General features: G+C 54.3%; 1 protein-coding gene across 1 annotated transcript in view; it reads right to left on the bottom strand.

The window, feature by feature from the left end:
- Positions 1–1,079: 1,079 nt before the first annotated feature.
- ADCY5 (adenylate cyclase 5) overlaps positions 1,080–23,980 on the bottom strand; it is a 165,491-nt gene continuing 142,590 nt past the window's right edge. The window contains exons 13-21 of the mRNA XM_050781583.1: positions 22,896–23,012; positions 21,956–22,120; positions 19,045–19,220; positions 16,278–16,307; positions 15,048–15,180; positions 9,970–10,233; positions 8,610–8,814; positions 5,524–5,648; positions 1,080–3,552 (exon numbers count right to left, since the gene is read on the bottom strand). Coding sequence (XP_050637540.1) covers positions 3,424–3,552; positions 5,524–5,648; positions 8,610–8,814; positions 9,970–10,233; positions 15,048–15,180; positions 16,278–16,307; positions 19,045–19,220; positions 21,956–22,120; positions 22,896–23,012 — 1,344 coding nt within the window. The 3' untranslated portion in view covers positions 1,080–3,423. The remainder of the gene's footprint in view (positions 3,553–5,523; positions 5,649–8,609; positions 8,815–9,969; positions 10,234–15,047; positions 15,181–16,277; positions 16,308–19,044; positions 19,221–21,955; positions 22,121–22,895; positions 23,013–23,980) is intronic.

Genomic DNA, 23,980 nt, shown 5'->3' with positions numbered 1-23,980 from the left:
ATGTAATCATTCGGTCTCCTTTTCTAATGAATGTACTCCAGCGTGAAAACTTCTCAGCGTTAAAGTCACACCTCAATAAAATGGCATCTTTCACCAGGCACGTTGAAGTCCTAATGATGTCTACCTTCTTTGGAGCAGGAGGCCACATGCCCAGGACTGTCACATCTATGTCCCCACATGGCTATTGGTCAGTGAAGCTGTGAAATCTTTCACTGCTGCCTTTATTTACACCTGTGTTCAACTTCACGTGAGTAACCCCCTCTGAATTTCTTTCCTTAACCCAAATATAACCTGGCATTTGATGGCACAGCAGGCAGGAAGTGCTGACAGGGGCCCCTGCCTCCCCTACCACCTCTCCCTTCCTCTCAGTGGGGAGAGGAGTCCTAGGCCTGCAGGAGGTTCCCTGCATGGGATTTGATGGCAGACAGGCCTGCTCTGAAACTCATCTCTGTTCATTACCAGCTGTGTGGCCTTAGGCAAATAACTCAACCTCTCTGTGCCTCAGTTCCTTCATCGGTACGATTAAATGCGATAATGTTTGTATGGCGCATATCCCAGTGTGGCACACAGAGAGTGCCATCATTATTAGCTATGCAGGTCAAATCAGTTCACTTCTGGCCTGCAGCTTGTCCGCACTCACCTGCTTGGGTCCTTTCCATTATCTGTGTTCCATGCCTGTGTTTTCACCTTTCTTTCTCGTGGCATATAAACATGTTTGGCTCATCTGTTTAGAGCATCCTTCCCTGGACCTGGTCTTTTCTGTTCTGATGCTGGATTTTGTATCCCCTTCACTCCTGGTCCCTACTCAGCCCTTGTTCCTCAGCCTCCTGTCCTGGGTGCACCTGCTCCCCAGCCCCATACACTGACTCTTGCTACGGTCACTAGTGTTCTCCCACTGGCCGCCACAAGGACCGCAGTCTTCAGCCAACATTATCTCTATAGCAAGGTGCTGTCCCCTGCTCAGGGGAGTTCTCTGCCCTCTGTGACTCCCCTCCCCAGCACCCCGAAGGCTGGGTGCACTGTTCTTCACACCAGGGCCAGGGCCCCCTGGCCCAAGCTGCAAATCAGACCAGGACACATTACCAGTGAAAGTGTTTAATAGTTAAATTATTTAAATAGACTTTTCAATTTCCATGGGAAATCATAATCGTATCTGTTTTTGCAAGAGTAGGAATAAAAAGAGTGCACACCCCTTAGAGGGAACGAAGAGCTAGCACTGCACCTGCACGCTGTCACCAGTCACTGCTGGGATGAGAGAGGGGTCCCCATGGGGCCGGGAGGCCATGACCATGGGGGAACACGGGATGAACTCAGCACACACACTTTACTCAGGTTGGAAGCAGAACGAAAACCCAACACCACTGGCGGGCGATGTGGAGGGGCAGGGAACTTGAGAACAACAGCTGGAAGAAAGCAGGCCTCCAGCCCTCGACGGCAGGATGGCAATGCAGAACTCAAAGGATGGAGCAGCAGAAGCACGGGACAGACTCAGGCTTGGCAGTTTTGGGTCCGCACACTTTGTTTCTCAGAGCTGTGTTCGAATTGTGGTGGGATTAGTGTGCGGCGAGGGGAGGGTGGTGCTAGAGCCCAGTGAGAGGTGGTGCAGGTGGATATCAAAGTCACATTGTGGCAGCTGGCACAGAGCCACCGCCTCATCGCCTCCAAGCTCATGTTGGAGGTGAGGATCATTCTAACCTGAGAAGCAATGGGAAGATTTGGGCATGGGCCCTAAGGAGTCCATCGAATTCTGTGGTAGCGTATCATTTTCCAAATGCCTTCCTCATAGCTTATAAAAATAGTATTTTTTTCTTGGTATATTTAACTGCCTTCTCCCGATAAAACAAAATTCCTGCTAGCTTTCCCTGTGGACTCTAAAGCTGGGCTCTACCCATTCCTCTGCCTGGTTTGCCGGTGGAGGTCAAGGCCACTCCCTTTCCTCAAACCTGAGGGCTGCACATTGCAACCCTGTCTGAGTGCAACCCTGTCTGAGTGCACAGCTCCCGGAAGAGCCACCTGCACCTTGGCCAACTGAGTAGGCCAGGGAGGCTTGGCTTTCTTGCCCCAGCCTGCAAAGCACCCGGCCTTCTGTAAGCACTCCAGAATCCGGGGGAGCCGCCTCTGTAAGCAGCAAACGTCTGAAATCTCAGGGCGTGGAGGGTGGAGGGTGCCACACTGCCTGCCTCAGGATGAGGTTGCTTCCCTTGGTTCCAGCTCGGCCTGGGATGGGAAAGCAGCTTTTTGTTTTCTTATCATTCCATCTGCGTTTTGCTTAGGGGAAGCAGGGTGTGTGCATGTGTGTACACACGTGCGTGTGTCAGAGAAAGATGGGGCAATGTGTCCATGCATCCTCCTCCTTAAGCTGAGCATATGGTACCCCAAAAGCACACGCCCACTGCTCTGGTGGTACCTGCGAAAACCCAAAACTGCCAAATCTGAAAGGAGGGAAACGCATCCTGTGTGAGACCAGTTCCACAGCATGAACACACGCACATATACACCAGTACATACGCCAACATACGCACAGTACAAATGAGCACACGCCTCGCTGTGCACGGCTGTTTTCTAATATAGAGAATTTACAAAATATAGAATTTGGCATATCTGTGAGATCTCCAAGGCTTTCAATAATACAAAATAAAAAATACAAAAAAGACAAGTGGGGATCCCTGCCCTCCCCCCGAGTGGCGTCCTCGTTTGCTTGTGGGTCTCTTACACGCATACAACTAGCATAGTCTAAAGAAGGGCACGGAGAACTTGTTTTGTTTTATTTAATAAATATTTTTCTCAGAATCACCACTCCTTGCTTGGCGTCCTCTTGCCTCCCCCTCATAATTAGTTCTGTTTCCCTCCTAGGGCACTGTCTGTGTGCGTGGAGGTGTGGGCAGAGGACCACGATGAAGGCCACAGTCCCTCCAAAGCCAGCACTCCTGCCCCAAAGCCCCTGCAGGCGCAGGGTGGCGGCCTGTCTGAAGTTTAAAGGCTCACATAGAAAAGCAGACCCCTGGGGTCCCTAGGCTCCCCCAGGCCAGATTCGAGCCCGTCTACCCCCAGCTGAGTCGGAGGCCCCTCCCTCAGCCCTGCCCTTGTCCGGGCCGCGCCACACACACATTCCCACGGCTCCTTTCCACCTGTGCAGCAGCACCTGTTAGAAAACTCAAGCTTCAGACCCAGTCTAGCAGAGTCTTCTACAGAGGGAAACATCTTTGGTCAGCTGGGTGCTCGCAGGACGCTGGCACCCCAGGGCCTGGGACGGAGGCCGCTGCCCACCAGCAAAGGCAGCAGCTGCTCTGGAGTCCAAGTGGAAAATCTCAACAGCGCAGCCCTGCGGGCTGGAGCATGGCTTCCCCGCCACCCCCGGCACACAGAGAAGCTGCTTCCGTGACTCTGGAGGCCAGGCTGCCTGGCACCGTTGGCCAACAGCTGCTAACTGAGCGGGGGCCCTCCATTGAGGAAGTAGGTCATCATCTCGCCTTTGCCCTTGACCTTGACCACGCCCCGGCACTCCAGTTGGTACGTGTTGGCGGCCAGCACCTGGTACATGTCCGTGGTGACCTGTGGGGGAAAAGGAGGAGAGGGGACAAGCCACTGATGGCCTTGGCCATGAACTGCTGTGGGGTAGAACCACCTCTGACTGCCCAGCCCTGCTGCCACCCCTGACACAGAAGGAGGGGGCAGCTGCTCCACTGTGGCGCTCTCAGAAAGTGACAGCAGCTCACCGTGGAAGGGATCCTAAGAAAAGAGTGATGCCAGCTCTCACCCTCAGCACCTGTTCGTGCCAGGCACTGTGACGGGCAGCTTGCGTGTGCTGCTTCAGTGCCACTCAGTGTGGCCTGTGGTCCATGGACTGACTGCCCTGAGTCCAGGGAAGTTCAGGAGTGGAGAGTAAGGGCGGGGGAGCTTTCACAGCCATCTGACCTGGCTGCAGCCCGTCTCCAACGGTGTCCCCGGTGCGCTGTACAAAAGCATCCCTCCGTGACAGATCAGAATGATTTTTAAAAGCTGTTTTTCACCACAGGTCGTTTGAGAGCCTTTGCTTATCTCACTGCATCTTCCTGTGAGGTGACTACTATTATTACCCTCAGGCTCAGAGCATCTAAGTCACGTGCCTGAGGTTACACACTTAATAAACGGCAGGGCCTGGGTTTAGGTCCAGGTCTTGTTACCTGGCTCTGCTTTAGCTTTTGGAACAAAGAAGGGAGCTCACTGATGGCTTCATTAATTTCACTATCCCATTGCTGGGTGAAAGAGGAGAGTGGCGGGGGACAGGTGTGGGGAGTGGCAGCACGGCCAGTGCCTCCTGTGATGATCCAAGAGCCATTTGTGAGCGTCATCAGAGCTCCCCACCCCAGCCACGCTGCAAGCCCGCTGCTGGGAGCACCAGGGAGCAGGGGCGGGAGTGCTGGGTGGGCTGCTGAGAGGGACCCCACTGTGTTACTAGCTGCAGTTCCTGTGTGGCAAAGCCCCATGCAAGGTAAGGTGCTGGGTCATTGTGGTGGCTGCTGTCCCTTGCTGTCCCTGAATGGGCTGGAAGCCTTGGAAACACACATGCCTCTCGCTCCTATCTCTAGGCCCATCCCGCTGCCCTCCTCAGCAGGAGGAGGTGAGAAAAGGCCATCAAGGCCAGGCCCCTCGGCCAGCTTCCACACCCCAGCCGGGTCAGCTTCCACACCCCAGCCAGGTCAGCTTCCACACCCCAGCTGGGTCAGGCTGAGTGGACCAGGACTGTGCTTGGGGTCAGGCTCTTTATTCAGAGGCCCTGTGGGGGAGAGAAGTCGGGACATTTAAGCAGTATCATCAGTGTTGGCAAAAGGCCTTAGAAGCAGCACAGTTAGCACCTGGAAAAACTGAGACCAGGCGAGCTGACTTCCCAGAGCCTCACACAGAACTGTGGCTGAGGGCCTTGCAGGGGACTACTGCCCAGAGCAATGCCTCTGCCATCAGACTACAGCAGGGAATCAAGGAAGGCTCGAGAAAAAGCAGCAGCTGAAGAACAGCAGGCCTGGAAACCACAAGCCCAGCTTGCAAAGAAGGGAGCAAGGGGAAAAGGCCTCTGAGTCTCTGGCCAGGGCCCTTGGCTGCTGGGGCTGGGGGAGGCACCATCCCAGGGCCAGCAGCCTCCACTGGCTCTCCTGAGCCAGGCCAGGAATGCTGCAGGCTCAATGGGTAAGACCTGCTCCCTGCAGACATCTTTGCATCCTCTCTGTGTGCCTGGGCTAGAAGGCACTGGGGCCTGCATGTGCACTCTCGGCTAGGCCTCTACAATCAGATCCACTCCCAACAGCCCCCAATTCCTTCCATGCCCAGTAGAGGGCTCTGCAGAAGCCTGAAGATCTGTCCAAGGTGCTGAGGGCCTGAAACACAATTGTGTTCTCCAAGCTTCCAAGCGTCAACAGCCCCAACACCCTTGAATCTCGCTGCAGAGATTCTGAGTGGGAACTGTGGGTGGCCTGTCCTGAAGACCTCTCGGTGTCAGACACAGGCCCTCCCATGGGGGTGAGGGGTGGCGGATTCTCCTGCACTCACCTGGATGCGGTCAGGTACACCAGTGCTGTCCATGCGGCTGGCCACGTTCACGGTATTGCCCCAGATGTCGTACTGAGGCTTTCGTGCCCCTATCACCCCGGCCACCACGGGGCCGATGTTGAGCCCTGCAGGGGAGAGGAATCAGCCACACTCATCAGGTTAGGACTGACACACGTCTGGCTTGACCTCGCCACCATCTCTCTCTCCACATGCCACAGGTCCTGACTCCCAGCCTGAGACACCCATGGGCCTCCAGGCCCAAGGCCGTGCTTAACCCTGCCTCCCGCTTCTCTGCTCCTATCAAATGCCTGTGAATGCAAGACACAAGGAGCCTGCACCTGTGTCCTCGACACCTCTCAACCAAGAGCGCCCTCTTCAAGGCCTCCTGTATAATGCAGTTGCCTTTCCCTAATCCTCTTTCTCCTGTAGCCATTTAGGCTCAACCTATCAGACTGGCTGTCTCCCTCTTCCTCATTTTTCTGTTTCTTTCCTCGCTATTCTCACTCTTAGATCCTGGCCAACTCATCGCCCTGTGCCAGTCTCCTCTCTCCGAGTACTCCTGTTCCCCCGCCTCTGAGCTGGGGCAGGCACACTGCAGCGACCAAGCTCCAGCTACCACTTCGGCTCTCCTCCGCCCACCTTCCCAATCCCACCCAAGGCAATGCTGAGCGTCACTGCCTCTGAGCCTTCGATGAGCTGCTTCTCTCTCCTGAGGCGTTCTCTTTCCTCCTCCCCAGGCTAAATCCTGCCCCCACGTATCTGGTTCAACTGATATTCTCTAGACATTTCCTGTCCTGTCTCCAGGCATGGGGCATTCCTTTCTATGTAACCTGCCGGTCTCATACTGTCCTCACTAAGCACCACTGTTGCCTGTTTCTTGTATGTGAAGGGCACGACTGAAAACACAGCAGAAGCTCCAAACTAGGCCCCTGGTGACCCTCACTTGGTCAGCAATGCCATCAGTCCTCAGGACTTCCTTCCATGACCCTCCTCATCAGTCCTTCCAAGCCACAGGCAGCTTTATACCCCATGTGCCATCACCAGGCTGGACTGTCCATCTTGCTGACTGGACTGAGCCCTGATGGCTTCTATATCCCAAAGCCACGCCACCCAGGGAAGATAGGCCTGAGTCTGTAGGAAGGGAGCTGCCACACAGGCTCCCAGCTGCCTGCCCGGCTCCTTATCTACCTCTTGGCAGATTCTACACTCAGTCCCTAGGCCTGGTCCAATCAAGGAGTTGAGGCTTTTCAAAAACACACACTGGGAGAAAAACGCAAACCAAAGCAGGCGGACAAAACACAAACCAAAGCAGGATGGGGTGAAAGGAAAACAAGAATGTCAGTGTTACACAAGACCAAGAGTGTATGACGTTAATGCAAAAATGTAGGCTGCACATCACTTAAAGCGAACTCCCAGCTGGCTGTCTCGGGGCCTCCAGCAGCCAGTGCAGGATGCAAACCTGGCCAAGCCCACAAAGCACTGTGCCTATGGGATACAGCAAGCCAGCTGGCCCAGGGAAAGCCCGATTCCTGACACTCTGGCTGCAACAAAATGTCTCCTAAGGACACGAATGATCACAATACTGGTTTTTAGTCATCCAATATTTCGGTATAATGTGTTAATTTTGAGAATTGAAATGCCCGTATTTTTATGGGTGATAATTGTGATTTTTAAAACTTTAAAATCTGAATCATTGATGGTTTGAAACATACCCAGGGAGTTGATAATGCATTAAATGGCGAATAGAACAAAGGCCTGCTTGTTCAGAAAGCATTCTTTACCTCCACAGACCTCAGGAGGAGCAACACTCCACTGCGTCAGCTTTCTATTGCAAGACCAACTTGTGCGCCATCAGACTGTACACCCTCGGTAAGATCCATTCTAAGGACAAACAAACTGCAGAAATGCCTCGAGCTTTGTGGAACGAGTTCAGAGCTGGCATTCCACAGTCATTTTATGGACACAGGAGGGTGGAACACACAGGGCAGTGTGTACCTGGGTTTTCATTGTACCATTTTTTCAACTCTTCTCTAGAGGTGAAACTTGTCAAAATAAAAGGTTAGGGGTAATGAAACAAAACTGACTTAGAAAAAAAAAAGAAAAATACATATGTTTTTGGTTCAAAGACTTTCTGAGCAAGAATATGGTCATGACTATTTTGAAACTGATTCAGGACCTCTGTCAGACGCCACAGAGGCATTGGCACAGCCCCTCCACAGCCATCCAACCAAGGCGAGGCACGTGACAAAGAAGGAGCCCAGGCAGATCCAGGGCTCTGACCTATCACAGGCTTCTCACCGTTTCTTTCCCTGGTTTGTGTGGATGAACAGCCGCTGGAAGATTTTGCTCCCCACCTCGACTCAACAATAACCCTACTTGAAACTTGTGTAAAAAGAGTAAAAAGTTACTCTTTTTAAAAAGTCGGAATAGAATCATTTCACAGTCACTATCACATGATTCTTTGAATGTTTAGTTTTTTCAAACTGTTTCACTTTATTTTGCTAACGATTTTGCAGCTTACATGTTTAATGTTCTAAATTTGCAAATTTAATGACTGGTAACATGTTTATGCATTTTGTATTTAAAATGTATCTAGTATTTGATTTTACTGTTTTCCATTTTTACTGAATGAATGTGGAATACTTTTAAATAAAACAATGCTGTTAGGTCAGTATTACTTGAAATAAATGGGACTGCCATCTGCCCGTGCTGCAACCACCAGAAGGCCCCATGCCCTCGGCACAGAGTACCCCCCACAAAGCCCTTTGAGCAGGCACAGCCTGGGCCCCACCAGGCCATCCCTGCATCTGAGTGAGGTGGGAACTCACCAAGGGGTGTCCTGCCCATGTGGCCCTCATGTCAAAAGGCAGCAGAGGCATCACCAGGCTCTGGGCGGGTTCCACTGTGAGTGACCCATGCCTGCCCCCACCTACTAAGGGCAGGGAACACGCCACATCAGCCTCGGCTGCCCCTGGCCTTCTACCTTGGGACCACAATGGCGGATGCGGGCTGGGGTATGGGGGAGCTCCTGCCAGCCCTCCTCCTGACTGCACCCTGGGCTCAGCACTGCCGGGGGCCCCACTCACCGATCTTCATCTGGAAGTTGTTGAAAGAGTGCTCATTGATATACTTCATCTGGTCCATCAGCTTCATGGCAAAGTCGGCCAGTGCCTTGATGTGGGTCTTGCCCACCTTGTCGTAGGTGGAGTCGTTGAGGCCGGAGGCAGCCATGTAGGTGCTGCCGATGGTCTTGATCTTCTCCAGCTGCCGGAACCGATCCTCGCTGATGATCTGGATGAAAGAGGCCAAACCTGGGTCACCCTCAACCCTGGGACACCGAGGGCCACAGGGAGGGACAGAGGATGTGCAGGGAAGTGCGGCAGCATGGCCCTTCATGTGTCCCCTCTTCACACAGTGGGCCTGTCTCCACCCTCATCAGTATGATGCTTGCAACGCTCCTGACACAGCCAGGCCCCTCCACACTCTCACCCGCCGGACAGTGCCTCCGGGCTACCTGCCCACCCTCATGCCAAGAGCCCTGAAGACAAGGTCACTAGTCACCTCTGAATCTCTTGTCTCCTCTTCAACAAGCTCACTCCCCCATCCCACCCAGGGAAACCTCCATTTGTCCAGCAGGACACTCTTTCCCTACCCCCTGGCCCCAGCCCTCCTAGAAGCCTTCCCAGACTCAATTCAGCCAAATCCCATCACTCCGCTGCCCCAGGAGTCTCGCAGGCTGTTCCCAACACTGCCTGGCCCAGCTCCATCGTCTTGCTCCTCTCTGCGCCCTGTGTCCAGGCCATGCCAGCCCGCTGGGGTGGCCCCTCTGACACCGATGACTCAGGAGCTCCCGGGGGCGAGACTGCGCTACAGGGCTCCGCATCCCCAGTTCCTCCACACGCCGGGTGCTCAACAGAGGTATGAGAAGGAAATGAAGGAATGCCTCAATTTGGCCTCCGCTGCTCAGGGCCTCGCATCTTTGTCCTGCCTCCTCCCTTAGCCGAGGGACTCCTCCTACCTTTGGTCCTCTCAAAGCCCTGGGTCCTGACACTGAGTTGTCCCAGGCCCTGGGGCCCCGTGCCCCCTTGATGGCGTGAGAGGAATGGCAGTCAGCGAGCCAGTCAGGCAGCCGCCAAAGGCTAAGTTCAAATAGTGTGGGCTGAAACCCCAGCTCTGCCACTTACTGGCAGTGACCTTAGGCCAGACACTTGAAGTCTGTCGGCCTCAGTTTCCTCATCTGTCACATGATGATGAGACAGGCCATGTGTCCAAGGTGCCCATTGCAGCACCTGGGGACATAGTCAGGTTCCTGCTGGTAGAGCTCTCATCATCACTGTTTATGTCAGGATGGTAGAAGGGGACGCCAGGTCTCTTTACATCCCTCCCACACCAGGGACCTGTAGGCCCCTCCCAGGAACACAGCCTGACCCAGGCCCCACTGTGCACCTCATCAAAGTCAGCGATGATCTCATTAAGTAGCCGCAGGCACTCGACACCCTCGTTGTTGGCCTCCAGCTCAACGTAGAACTCGGAGAAGTTGGCGATGGAGGCGAACATGACCGCCACGCACTCACAGGACTGATAGTAGAGCTCATCGTTGCGCCGCTCGCGGGCCAGGAAGTGAGCGGCCACATCCTTGGGCAGGATGTTGTGCAGCAGCCGCCGGTTGTAGGCCTGCAGCTCCTCCATCTCCTCCTTCTCCTCTGTGGCCTGGGAGAAAAAGACTGCAAGTCACCCAGATGCCAGCGCGAGCCCAGGTGTTGGCCCCTCCACCTCCTCCTCTCCATGGCCTGGAGAAAAAGCGCCAGTCACGCAAATGCCAACTCGTGCCCAGGATGTTGGCAAGTACCGCTGTCTCTCCTCCTCCCTCTGCTGTTTCCACTTCCAGGTTTTCTCCAAAGAGCAGGACTTCGACAATCAGAAAAGACATTTCTGAGCATTGAACTCTCTCTGCCGGCCTCTCTGGGGGTGCTGAGCCTGCAGGGGGGAGCCCCGAGCAGGAACAGGCCTGGAGGCGAGGCTGCAAGGATCCTGTCTGCCAAAGGCCAGAACCAGGCTGGAGGGGAAAAGAATCCAAAACACAGCCCACACAGCCCTCCAGCTCTGCGGTGCTCCTCCACTGTTCATTACCTTAATTGATGGACCTGTGGGGGAGAACAGCCCAAAGCCCTGCCCAGTGTCCCTGCCTCCCAGGAGGGTAGACTTGCCCCAGAGCCAAGTGCAGCCAGGAGGAGCAAGTGCCATGAGGGACCCCCTGGGATGAGGATGGGACATCACCAGTGACTTTAGTTTACCCCCCAGTTTGGGTCCTGGGTCTGTGCAGTGGGATTTTGTGGTCACCCACCCTCCAGGTTAAAGGATAGTGCAGATCCCTTGCGTCAAGAAGCCAGTAGTGCCCTACACGGTGCTGAAGGGAAGAGGTGTCACACACTGAGGTGTGGCAAGGAACCATCTAACAAGAGTCTTCACGAGACACTGCATTGTAGTGGTCAGCTGGCTTCCTCACCCGTGGGGGCAGATAACATGGCCCCCTTTAACTGGGAGAGACCGTGTTGGCAAAACCAACCAGGAGAAGATCATTAATTAGCAGAGCCACTTTGAAAAGTCTGGCTGGCCCACTTGGGCTTTTCCTAACTAAATGAAGACACCTTTCTGCTCGGCTGCAAGTAGAATCTACAGCAGGACCAGGACTGACTCTCAGGACCTTGGCTGTCCCTGTGGGTGGTGGCTGTCCATGGGGAAGGAGCTGGCGTCCCTTTCCAAGGCTTCAGGACCTGGGTCCAGCAGGGAGGAAGAGCTCCCAGGGCAGAAGATCCAGGACCCCAAGGCTCAATGGCCAGCTCTGCCCCTAAGGTAAATGGGCTCCTGACTGTGCTGCCTATGGCCTGGTGGCCTCTGAAGTCCCTGGGAATGTGGCTGTGAGGACAGGGATCAGCCCGGGGGTCCTGGATGCTAAAGGGCCCCGCCTTCTACCACCACCCACAGAGGTGCGGGGAGTCAGCTTGTCTGTGCTATCTTCTTGCCCAGTCTTCCTGCCCAGGTAACCTAAGCTCCTGGGAGGCAGAAATGCCCCTCCCCAAGAATAAGGCTACTTGTGTCTGGCTCTGAAACAGCTGTGCCCATGGGAGAAGGCTGGGGGTGGGGGCCATTCCTGTGCTTCTTCTCACGGGCTGTCCCATGGAGGAGCCCGGCAGTCAGTTATTTGCCTCTGAAAATGCACCACACTAGACAGTCCTGCTCCTACCTCTGCTGAGACACATGCCTGGGGGCCCAGGGATGCCAGGAGCACTGCAGCTCCTTTGATGCACCCTGCAGGTGGCAGACAGCATCAGCCCAAAGTGTCAGACAGAATGGAGGTGGAGGCTGGGGGCAGGGCTGCTAGAGCAGGCTCCTGCTGGGGGCAAAGTCAATCCCCAGGGCCAGGCCAGTTGCTATGGCCACCTCTGCAAACTCCACCTCAGCACAGGTGGGCACCTGCCAATGGAGCCAACTACTTCTGGGGCTGGGCCCTGGCAGGGCAGAAAGGTTCAGGGGGCTACAGCCTCTTGGTGGCCCCACTAAGGTCAATGCTGGAGGAAGGGACAAGAGCAGGCTCTCCTGAGAACTCAGACCCTGCAGTTAGGCCAGGAGGGGGCCAGGTGGGGACCTGGCAGGTCAGAGCGTATTCCTTGTGCAGGTGCTTCAAGAATGCTGAGGAGTCCACCTACCAGCCAACCATACAGGGGCTGCTGGAGCCAGTCTGGGGGTGGGGCAGGGACTATCACTCACCCATCCCAAGGGCCTGCTTTCTGGCGTTTCTTTATTTGTATTTATGTGCTGTTGGCTCCCTCTCCCAAAATCCCAGGGGAAGAATGGGAGAATGAGGGACCTGCTGGAAAACTTCAGGGAGAGAGGTTGCCACAGGCTGGCAGGTAGACACAGGCTCACTCACACATTCCTACACACACACACACGCACACACATTCACGTGCCTGTGTGTACACACAGACGGGGAGAGGGTGGTGGGGGTCACGACTGAGCAAATAAACACATATATGAAAGATAATGGGAGGGGACTTTCTCATTGCCAGAAATGACATTGCAAGCATGGAAAAGGGAAGGCTGGGAAGAAGCCTGAGGTATTGGATTAAAATGGGAGATAGTGGTATGAACTCAGGATTATTAAAAGAAGATCTATACAGATGGATACTGAAGTAGTACAGATACATATGTACACATGCTTCCACGTATGTTTCCACACTTACATATCTTTCTTAGCGTTGTCCATGGAGAGGACCTACAAGCAGCAAGCACACCAAGCACTCAGACCTTGGTTTCTAAACACCACTCTCTAAAGAATGAGGGAGGGCTCTTTGAAGAAATCAGATTCCTGGGCTGCAGCAGGGAAAGCACAAGATTACCCTGAGATCGCTTGTGTTACAAAGTCAGGAAAAGCTCAAAGCGTGATGGAGACCTGTCAGATAACACAGACAACAACTTGAAATGCACATGGGCCAAACCTAGGACAATTTGAGTATTAAAATAGTGAAGGTTGCAGATGATAACCCACTGGATTACATGGGAATCTGTGAGTCTAGGCTGAGGTAGAGAAGTGAATAAATAAGCAAATCAATGGAGGAGGAGGGACAGCTCTTCTGTGTAGTAGAATGCCAACCAGCAAGTCCAGAAGGAATGGCGGACACTGGGCATTGCTATCGGGCATTTCCACCGCAGGCACTGAGACAAGCAGGAGCCACCATGGATGCAAAGGTTGCTGGGCAGAGATTTGCTGAGGATCAGAAAATTACTGGAATATCAGACTCTCTTTCCATAAAGTGCTAGTCAAATACAAAGGGGGAAAGGGGGACTTGAGAGTGGAGAAATCTGGTGATGCCGGCTGAGCAGGCATCAGGGCTGACATCAACAGTGGTGGGATGGGTCAGCGCGGTAGAGTCTCTCAGTGTGAGGCATCGAGGGGTGCCCGGCTCCATTTCTGTGTGCTTCCTCCAGGAAGGGCTCAGCCTGAGTCTGGACATGGGTCTGAAGGTCCCAGAATAACAAGTTCTTTAAGATTGGCAAGGACTGTGAGACGAGGAAAGACTGAGGATCTGCTGCAGACCGGAACAGCTCGATGCAGAGGGCCCATGCACAGGATCCTGGACCAGCATCAGGACAGTTGGCAACACTAAGTGGGGCCTGCCGCACCCCTGGTAATTGCCTAGGTGGGGAGGGTGTGCAGGGATGACGCAGGGAGTGTCCTTGTTTTTGCAAGGTAGACATGGGAGTATTTAGGGGTGATGAGGCATCATGTCAGAAAGTACATATGGCGGGGGGTGATAGAGCAAATGCAGAAAAATGCGAGCCTCCTGAAAATGTTCCCAAAGAAGAGGCGATTGAGGGAGAAGGCAGAGGCCTGACAAGGGGGGAGGCTCACACAGGATCTTCCCCAGGGTGCCCCAGCCCAGGGCTTCCCAAGGGCATTCTGCACAAAACCCTTCTGGGATTCTCCCTGGTTCCCCCAAACTCGGGGGATCCCCCCAACTACAGACCTCCATGCTAAGTTCCAGCCAGAACCCATGCAAAATACTCAGCAGAAGGGACAACCATTTGCCCCCATTCTCACTCAGCATCCAATAAAAAGCGGGGCCTCTTGCTCCAGCCCAAAGACTTCCATTCTGACGCCTCTAACAAGTCTGGGATAGAGGAGGCCAAGGAGAGCTGTGGGTGAGCTCAAGTGGTCTGGAGATAGGGGCTGGGCCAGAAGAGGTAGAGACCAGGCCAGGCTAAGCTCTGCACAGGGCTGGGCTGGAATAAAAGGTGTGAGGCAGCCCACAGGAAGACAGGGCTTTCTCCTGCTGAGCGTTCTTGGGCACTCCCTCCTGGCCCTTCTGAGATGCTCCAGCAGGTAACCTGGCCCACGGGCACCCCTTCCTCCAGGGAGACAAGGCACAGGGCACGGGGCATGCATCCTGGAGAGCCATGTTGGCTGGAATGCACGCAGCATGGTCAACAGTCTTTGCTCCTTCAGTCCATCCCCTCTGGAGGAGTCTTCGACCCAGCTCTGGCCAGGTCAAGCCCTGCTGAGCAGCCTTTGGTACCAGCTCCCTACCCTGGCCACACTCCTTCCCTACTCCTCCACTCACCTCTTGCCACTCTTCCTTCCCCCACCGTCCATTGCTGCCCCCACCACAAAGGACCTGCCCGCACCTCCCCTCTGTCCCTGCGTGGCAGCACACAAAGTAAGTGCCCCGCCAGTATTTGCTGACTTCAAAGCACGCCTCCTGGGCCCATCAGAGTCCCAGCACTGTCAGCATGGGTTTGTCTGCATACAGTAAGTCCCAGGGTTTTGCCCCTTGGCTCCAGAGAGCAGGGAGCAGACCCACGGGGACATGGGGCATCAAGTGGCTTCGATGGGGCCTGAGCAGGACAGCTTGTCAGTGTAAAACAAAGGCCCAGCTTGGCCTGGCCCAGGACACGAGCCTGTTGTCTCTGTCACCTGCTCCCAAATGCCTCCCCTCCCCAGGTCCAGCCCCAGGTCCACCCACCTGCAGTTTCCAGAGGAAGTCGAGGCGGGCAGTGGACTCCACCTGCTGGGCGTGCAGGTACAGGGCCAGCACAAAGACTGAGATGATGATGGGCGTCACCACCTTCAATGCCACCTTGGTTGCGTGCTCAGGGCTGCGGGTAGGAGGTGGGCAGGCCTGAGACCGCCCTGGCTCCTCACAGCGGGCTCTGAGGACCCCCCACCCCCACCCACTGCTGTCCTGTTTTTCTTCCTCCCACTATACCTTCCCCTGTTCCTTATCCCCCTGCTCAAACTTTGCCTCACACGTGCCTCCTCCAGGAAGCCTTCCTGGCTGGCGGCCCCATCTCAGACCCTGCTTGCACCTGCAGCTCAGGCAGCCATTACTCCTCTCCTGACGCCTCATAATCCCCCGTCACTTGGGAGCTCCCCTCTTGTCAGATCAGGGGATGTTGGACAAGACAGGGGCAGTGGGTGCAGTACAAGGGGGCCAGGCAGGCCATGCTGACCCTGTCACTGGACAACCTTGGGCAAGTGTCTTAATCTCTCTGAACTTTAGTTTGCTTATCTGTGTACAACAGGATAACAATACCCACATTTCAAGATGGTAGTAAGGATTAAAGAGATATTATAAACAAAATGCTTAGTGCAGCATCTGACAAACAGTAGGTCCTCCAAAACTAGTAGCATTATTGTCTAATTCTATTTTTGTTACTAATAGATACTCTTAACTAAAGCGGCCATTCCAAACCCTACGTCTCGTGCCAGCCAAGAGCTCAAGCCCTGGAAGGCTGCACAGAGGCTCCAGTCACCACCTCCCCCCTTGCCCAGGCAGCAGCCCTCAATGCAGGGACGGGTCCCACAAGCGCTGCAGCCCTCGCCTTTATTCCTCAACTCCAGAGGGAAAGTGGGTACCACCTTCCATTCTCCTGGGTCTGGGGTTCTCACAGGCTCCTGGGGAAGGGCTTGAGGCTAAATGCTTTAAAATGAGGCCTATGGAATGATCTGAAGCCGGTGATCCCAACCACAGAGCCTACAGATCACCTTGGCAGATATCATGAAAGTGACCAGGGCCTCTGCCCCTCAGGATGCCTTGCTGCCCCAGGAGGAACCAGCCTCCCTGTTCCTGCTGGCCTCCTCCTTCATTACCCACCTTGCCACCAAGGCCCCTCCCACCTGGGCACCAGCTGCCTTCCCTGTCTGTTCTCTGCCGAGGGCAGGGAGCGGCCCTATCTGAGGAGCATCAACTCACCACTGGGAGGTCCCGTTGTTGAAGAAGTCTCTGTGAAGAGAGTTGGGGAAGACTGGTCAGGGCCACCCTTCGGCATAAGGCGGCCTCCACTCCTGCTCGGCCCCCACGCCCTGCTCGGCTGTCCCCACCACTGCTGCTCCTGGCTCCTCAGCCCCAACCCCTCCATATTCAAGGACACTTTCAGGATGGGAGGTGGTAGAAAACGCAGCCCCAACTAGCACTGGATACTCATGACCACAAACCACCCAGCTCTTACCTGAAACCCTGCCTTCCCTGACCCAGCCCATCTGCCTGGGTGGAGGCCTGCCTGCCTCTCCCTCTCCCAGGCCTCTGCTGCCATCCAGAGGGAGTGGAGGAGATCCCACAGCTGCGCTGCTTGGTGTGGCAGCCGCTGGCCACATGCAGCTGATGAGACTTAACACGGGGCTGGTGCAAGTTAAAATGTGCTGTACGTGTAAAACATACACCAGGTTTTGAATAATTAGTGTAAAAAAAGGTAAGATATTTCATTAAAAATTTTATACTGATTATATCTTAAAATGATATTCTGGCTATATAGTACTCATTAAATAAAAGTCAAATTATACTTTTTGCCTTTTTAATATGGCTATAAGAAAATTTAAAATTACATAAGTGGTTTTTTTTTTTTTTTTTTTTTTTTTTTTGGAGACAGAGTCTTGCTCTATCTTCCAGGCTGGAGTGCAGTGGTGCAGTCTTGGCTCACTGTAACTGCCACCTCCTGAGTTCAAGCTATTCTTGTGCCTCAGTCTCCCAAGTAGCTGGGATTACAGGCACATGCCACCACGCGTGACTAATTTTTATATTTCTAGTAGACACAGGATTTTGTTGGCCAGGCTGGACTCAACTGATCCGCCCACCTCAGCCTCCCGAAGTGCTCGGATTACAGGCGTGAGCTACCGCACCCGGCCCACTTTTTATCTATTGGAAAATGTTGCCTTAGAGCCAAACCACGGTCTCCCAATCCAGAAATAACCTTTACTGTCTGCTGCCAGCTTCAGCACCTGAAGAGGAGATGCTGGGGACGGGGAAGGAGCAGTAAGAGGAGGGCAACATTCCCTGCTCCAGTCCCGAACCATGGGGAGAAAGTTCCTGGACCCTTTCTTCCTCCTCAAAGGACTGCAGCCTGTCCCATGCTCGACTGCCCCACGTCTTTGTGGTCATCTGCCCACGGCCCCTACACAACCACCAAGAAGTTCTTCCTTGAATATGACTTAAACCCTTCATTAGAGCTCCACTTTCTCAGGCAACACCACCTTCCCGAGAGAGAAACATTCCTGAGTTTTCTGTGTATCCACATTGTACCTCGACTGCCTAGGCCAGCGGCTGGCACATAGCAGGCCCTTAATAAATATTTTTGAATGAATGAATGGGTGAACAAAAGAACGGATGGGTGAATCCCTTCCTCTAACTCAAAAAAGGTACAGTTTGCTACATTTTTTCAGGGGACACAGAACTGTCACTTTTTTTTTTTTTTTTTTTTGCACTTCTTGGTGTGTGTGTAGGGAGTGGTGATGCATAGAAAAGAGTATGATGAATCAGGCACTTTAAATACATACTACTATAGGCATTGATAATCTACAGGTCACATTTGCCAAGCTTCCAAATTAACCTGCTTCGGGGAGGTCTTGTGATTTACACCAATATCCTGTCCCTGAGCGAAGAATCTTATCTGAGCTCCTCAAATTGCTGATGTACTGATTAATGCATAACCTATTGATATAAAAAAATGCTGATTCATTTCTGAATCATGAATTTGTACTGATTGCTGGCATGTAGACATTTTAGTCTGTATGTTGTGATCTGTAGCCAGTGATTGTAACCCTCCAATGACAAAGGACAACTCTGGTCTGAGGAGTCCCCTTCCCTTCTACTTTCTTACGAAAGCATTCCCGAAGCTTCTGGAACACACCCAACTTGGTGTGTGTATCTTCCTGGCCAATCCTCACATTCGGCTTCCATCAAAACTTAATCAAATTATTTCTGCCTCAACCGCCTTCATTTAGGTTGACAATATTCCCATTTTACAAGGAAAAGGTTATGAGGTTCAGAGGAATGACCAATGTGTCTGATGCTGAGATTCTAACCCAATTTCACCCGAAGCCTGAGGTCTTTCCCCTCATGGAGCCACCTCCCTTGGAAATCTGACATCTGTCACTACATGGCCATGCTGACTATGGGGCCAGACAGCCGTGGGCCCCACCTTCACGCCCACTACCTCTAGGACGTGGGACCTAACCTCTGCCACCACAGCCAGGAGCCTTTCGGTAGTGCACAGATGCCCCGCCTTATGTGGTGGGTCTGCCTATTTGGCTGGGTTGCTGGAGGATGAAGAGGAACAGCAGATATCCAGGCACCTGCCTTGAGGTGGGACACAGAGCCTGTGAACAACAAAGCTTGTCCCTCTGCTCCCACACACCTTACTGCCTGGCTCTGCTGGACCGTGACTCCTCTGAGCCTGGGGCAGCTGGACTGAGCTGAAAGCAGCCCACTGGAGGCTGCCCTGGCAAGGGAGGAGCAAATCAGAGAAAGAAACACAATGGGGCCTGGTGACCTGAGGCCACTCCAACTACTGGGGACGGGAAGGAAGGAAAGAAACAAGGCCGTTTCCCCAGATGTCAGGGCTGGGGAGGAACAAGACACTCTCCTCACAAGTTCCCCGTGGTGCCGGAACCCTAAACCTCCTGCTCTTGCCACCTCCGTGCAATGTCCCGTGCCCCATGGGGAACGTGAGGAAGGTGTCCCGTACATGGCATTGGCGGTGACCAGCAGGTCGGCATTGTCGAAGAGCGTGACACCCGGCACCTCCACGATGAGCACGTAGATGAGCTCGATGGCCAGCATGAGCGCCAGCTTCCCGATGCAGTTGATCTGCAGGAACACGGAGCAGGCCAGCAGGCTGAGCAGCACGCTGTAGGTGAAGTACTGCGGGCAGAGGGCAGTGGCATCAGCTCCCCAGGCCCTGCCCGCCCCCTGGCCCCGTGCATCCTCCAGTCTGAGCTGGCTCAAGTGAGGCCTGGGCTGGGCATGTTTCTGCTGATGTAAATTTCCCAACAGGTGTGATGTAAGGCGAAGGGCCCTGGTTAGGAACCAGGAGATGGGCTCCAGCTGGAGTCTGGCCATTGCCTGCAGGACAGCCCCACATTACAGCTACGCTGCAGGCCCAGGCTGCCCTGGGTTTCAGCCGTGATCCAGGCTGGGCTTTGTGTGCCTCGGGCTGTGTGCTCAGCCCCTCTGAGCCTCAGTGTCCCCTCTGCAAGACTTCCTATCTCACGGCTTGCTGTGATGAACACAAGCAAGGAAGCCCTCGCTGCACTGTCCGGCACCCTCAATAACCGTGGGGAGCCCCTCATCTGCAGCTTTGAACCACAAAGCTCCAAAAGCTGAATGTGTTTTCATGACTCCTGTAGGGGCCACGCCTGAACGGAGCTGCTCTGGTGACAAGAGCTGACCTCACTGCTGGGACGCTAGTTATCTTTATCGTGTCTCCTGTGACATGCAGACATGCTACTACTGTGGAAATATGACCACTTCATGATCAGACTCCACTGGGGGTGGGAGGCAACCTTTTAAAATCTGAAAAATTCTGAAGTCCAAACAATATGGGGCCCCAAAGGTTTCAGAGGAGGGATCATGCCCTGTGCTGTTCCCTCTGGGGAAGCCCCTTCTGGTCTCTGAGCCTCCGTTTCCTTCTTAGACAACTGAGGGGCTGAACCAGGTAATCTTGGAGGTCCCCATCTGCTGCTGTCCCTTGATGCACACATCAACCTCGGTTATTGTTGTTATTATTTTTAATTTAGCACCATTGTTTCTGAGTCAGGCCTCCAGACATTTAGTCTTCGCACACAGCCTCGGCCCTGGGCTGCAGCAGCCCCCAGGGCAGACCCTCAGCCTCCCCAGGCCTTCTAGAGCCAAGGAAAGACTGCCCAGGGCCCCTGGGTGATTGGTTGCTGGGGGAAGCCTCCCATCACCACTGGGAACAGGAGCAGAAGAGGGAACGAGGAGGGCAGCCTAGAGGAGTAAGCTCAGAGCCCCAGGGCCCCGGTCTTTGAAAGGAGGGATGGGAGCTCCAAGAGCCAGCCTGGATTCCCATTCAGACCCTGGCCCAGATAACCAGGAGGCCAACACTGGATGCTGGGGACTCCCCCGGGCCTGGTCTGTAAGGAGTTGCTGAATCAGGAGAAACCTTTGAAGGGGGTGGTCAGCTGGTGGGGGCTGAAGGCTGGTACCAAGCCTCTCCCACAAATGAGGAGCCAGAATCTGCCCACTGCCACCCTCTCCCCCCGGCCTTAGCCTCACCAGGGGAACCACCACCAAGGGGCAAGTACGAGACTGAAAATAGCCTCTGCTCCTCACATACAGCCCTCAGAAAGTTGAAGTGCTCCTGTGGGCTCTCAGCCAGATGTAAGAGGCAGCGGAGGCTAGGGAGGCGAGGCTGGGGAGGGGAGGCTGGGTGCAACATGGCTGCCTGGAAGAGACAGAGAGCTTGCCACCAGCCCGGGGGGGGGGAACGGAGGGGGGCGGGGGCGGGGCAGGGGTGGGGCTGCACCTGCCTAGGTGAGCTGGGGCCAAGCCCTGGTCCTCCCTGGGCCTTCCCTGCCCTATCTGTACAACTGAGAGCCAGATCCCAGGCTGGGAGGGAGGCCCACACTGGCAGCCCACAGCACCCCTCAGCTGCAGTCACAGGCCCTTTGGGAGCTGGATGAAAACATGAACCTTCTCTCCAGAAAAAGGCAAACTGCCCCCATCTTACTGGCTTCATGTGTGCACCCATAGGGAGCTGGGGGTATGAGACGGGGGAGGCTGGAAGCCCGGCCCAACTGCTGACTAGCGAACTGCTCCCTGGCAAATGCAGCACCGTGAATGAAGCACCTTGCACGCCACAGGTGCTTAATATATGCTGCTCTCCGAATAAGGATACGTGGCATTATTTTTAAACCCAAATGCCTGTGGGCACAAAATTTCTTTTTGAGGTGATAAAAGTATTCTAAAATTAGATGATGATGATGGTTGTACACATTGGTGAACACACGAAAAGCTACTGAACTGTGCACTTTGAACAGGTGAGGTTTATAGTAGTGCTGGTTTGGGATTGGGTTGCTTTGCTCCCCTCTCTCCTCTCTGACCCTAACAGCTGGGGCTTAGGTGGGTTCTCCTGAGGTGGGGTAGGGTCTGCTAGAGAAGCGGAGGGTCCAGAAAGTTTTGCCCTCGGATCAGGAGCACGAACTCTGTCTGGAGCCGGACAAGTTGAATGACAGCTCCAGCTTTGTTGAGTCCTGGCTGTGTGACCTGGGTAAATTACTTAGCCTCTCTGTGTCTCAGGTTCTTCGCCTCTACAAAGGAGATAATATAACACTTATGTCATAGGCTGTTGGGAGGATTTCATTAGTAAGTGTGTATAGAGCCCTTAGCCACAGTCCCTGGTAAGCACTATAGAAACAACAGCTACACCATTGTCATCGTCATCGTCATATGGAGGAGGCTCACCTTGTTCCCAGTGTCTGGCATGTAGGAGTGAGAGACATTGGGGTAAGCGGGTCTGTAGAAGACAGTGAGCTGGTGAGACCCTGTCCTTCAGACTGTCCTGAGCAGCTGAGGGGACAGTGGGGGAGGGCAAGGGACTCTTCACCACTCCCTTCCAGCCCGTGCGCACCCAGTACCTCGGGGAAGTTGCAGTTGGGCCAGGGGCTGCCACAGAAGCCCTGCTCATCGCCCAGGCTGTAGTTGACGGCCGACTCCACCACATGACATGCGTTGACCTGGCTTGCGCTGATGTTGTGCTCCTGTGCCAAGCAGCCCAGCAGGTCCTTGGAGTTGCACGTGAACTGGGGGCAGGGAGGAGGGTGGTGAGGGGAGGGTAAGCTGCTGGGGGACAGGCAGGGCAAGCCCAGCCGCAGGCTCCCACCCGTCCTCCGCCTCAGGTGCAGTATGACACTGATGGGGACAAAATCTGAAAGAGGCTGAGGAACGGGCAAGGTTTGCCCAGCTGCCCTGGCTGGAGGGGGTGTGGCTAGCGTGCCCTGCCAAGGAGGGGCTCTTAAACATGCCTTGGGGACATTCCCTAAACTCTTCCTGGCCCCACCAGGCTTGAGAATGAAGAGCTAAGAACTTCACTTAGTGGGAGAGTAGCCAAGCATAGTGGCTCATGCCTATAATCCCAGCATTTTGAGACGCCAAGGCCAGCGGATCACTTGAGCCCAGGAGTTTGAGACCAGTCTGGCAACTAGCCTGGCAACATGGGGAAACCCCATCTCTAAAAAAAAAAAAAAAAAAAAAATTAGCTGGGCATGGTGGTGGTGTACACCCGTAGTCTCAGCTACTTGGGAGGCTGAGGCAGGAGAATGGCGTAAACCCGGGAGGCGGAGCTTGCAGTGAGCTGAGATCCGGCCACTGCACCCCAGCCTGGGCGACAGAGCAAGACTCTGTCTCAAAAAAAAAAAAAAAGAACCTACATGAGGCACATTGAGTCAAAGCTTATCCCAGACCCAGGAGCCACACAAATAAGAAAGTCCCTCCTAGCCCTGCCGGGCGGGTACATGGCTCCAATGGGTTTGATCCAATCGGGCTGTGGAGGTGCTGGGAGATCGTGCAGCCACCCACCATGTTGACAAAAGCTGCCAGGAACACCAGGGTGATGGTGAACACCCCAACCAGGGTGCTGTTCATCTTGGACCGCACGATCTTCCTGGAGAGAGTCTGCAGCGGGGAGGGGAAGAGCTAGGGTAGGGGTGGGGGGTAGAGAGGGAGGAAGGGAGAGACGGAATAGAATTCAGCAAGGACTCCACAAATGGCCCCGGGAGTGTAGTGGACCTACCTGTGTCTCTCCCCAGCATGATCCCCGGGCCTTCCTGGTGGCCCTCCCAGCCTGCAAGTCTCCAGCCTTGAACTGCTGCACCATTGCTTCCAGGTCAACAGCAGGGCAGATTCTGCAGCTGACCAGGAGCGGGACTATGTGGGGAACCCAGGTGAGAGAGGCAGGATGAGAGGAAAGATGGTATCTTGACCCAACAGAGAAATCAATAAAAAAGCACATTGGCTCGCTGTGTGCCATCAGGGAGGGACGGTGGGTGGCAGCTGAGGAGTCGTGGAGGGCTCAGAATGTTCCCCGGAGGGTTGAGAAGGCTTCTGGGAGGGAGTGGGCAGTGGTAGGTTTAAGGATTTGGAGAGGATTAGGCCTCACTCAGGAGGAGGAACTGAGCAGCGAGGAGCAGGAGGGAGGTGGATGTGGCCCTGAGCACTGAGTGAGCTCTGTCCTTAGCACAAAGCTCCATGGACCTGCCATTTCCCTCACCCTCTCCTCCTCTGTATTCTTCCACTAGACAAACCATGTCTACTCAAAGACCACCTGCAGCTTTGTAATTAAATGATTGGGCTCCTAAGTCCCATTTCTGCCACCAAATCTGATGCAGCTGGCCTTGTAAATGATGTCCCCCTCATCTCCCACGCAACCTAGGCTGGAAAAAGAACCTGATGGACAGAGAAGCAAAACAGTGGATCCATGATGCCCCACCCCTACCTGCCCCAACCCTTCCTGCTGAGGTCTATCTGTTACAGACATCTAGGTGTCCATAAAACCCCCCAAGGGCAGACAGGGTGGTTGAAAAAGCACTGAACCAGGAGTCGGGAAGCCTGGGCTTGGCTTGGTTTTTCCTTTCTGTTCCTGAGCAAGCCACATCCCATCTCTG

Source organism: Macaca thibetana, chromosome 2 (genome assembly GCF_024542745.1).
Source record: "Macaca thibetana thibetana isolate TM-01 chromosome 2, ASM2454274v1, whole genome shotgun sequence".
NCBI lineage: Eukaryota > Metazoa > Chordata > Mammalia > Primates > Cercopithecidae > Macaca > Macaca thibetana.
This window is presented reverse-complemented; position numbering and strand designations above follow the sequence as displayed.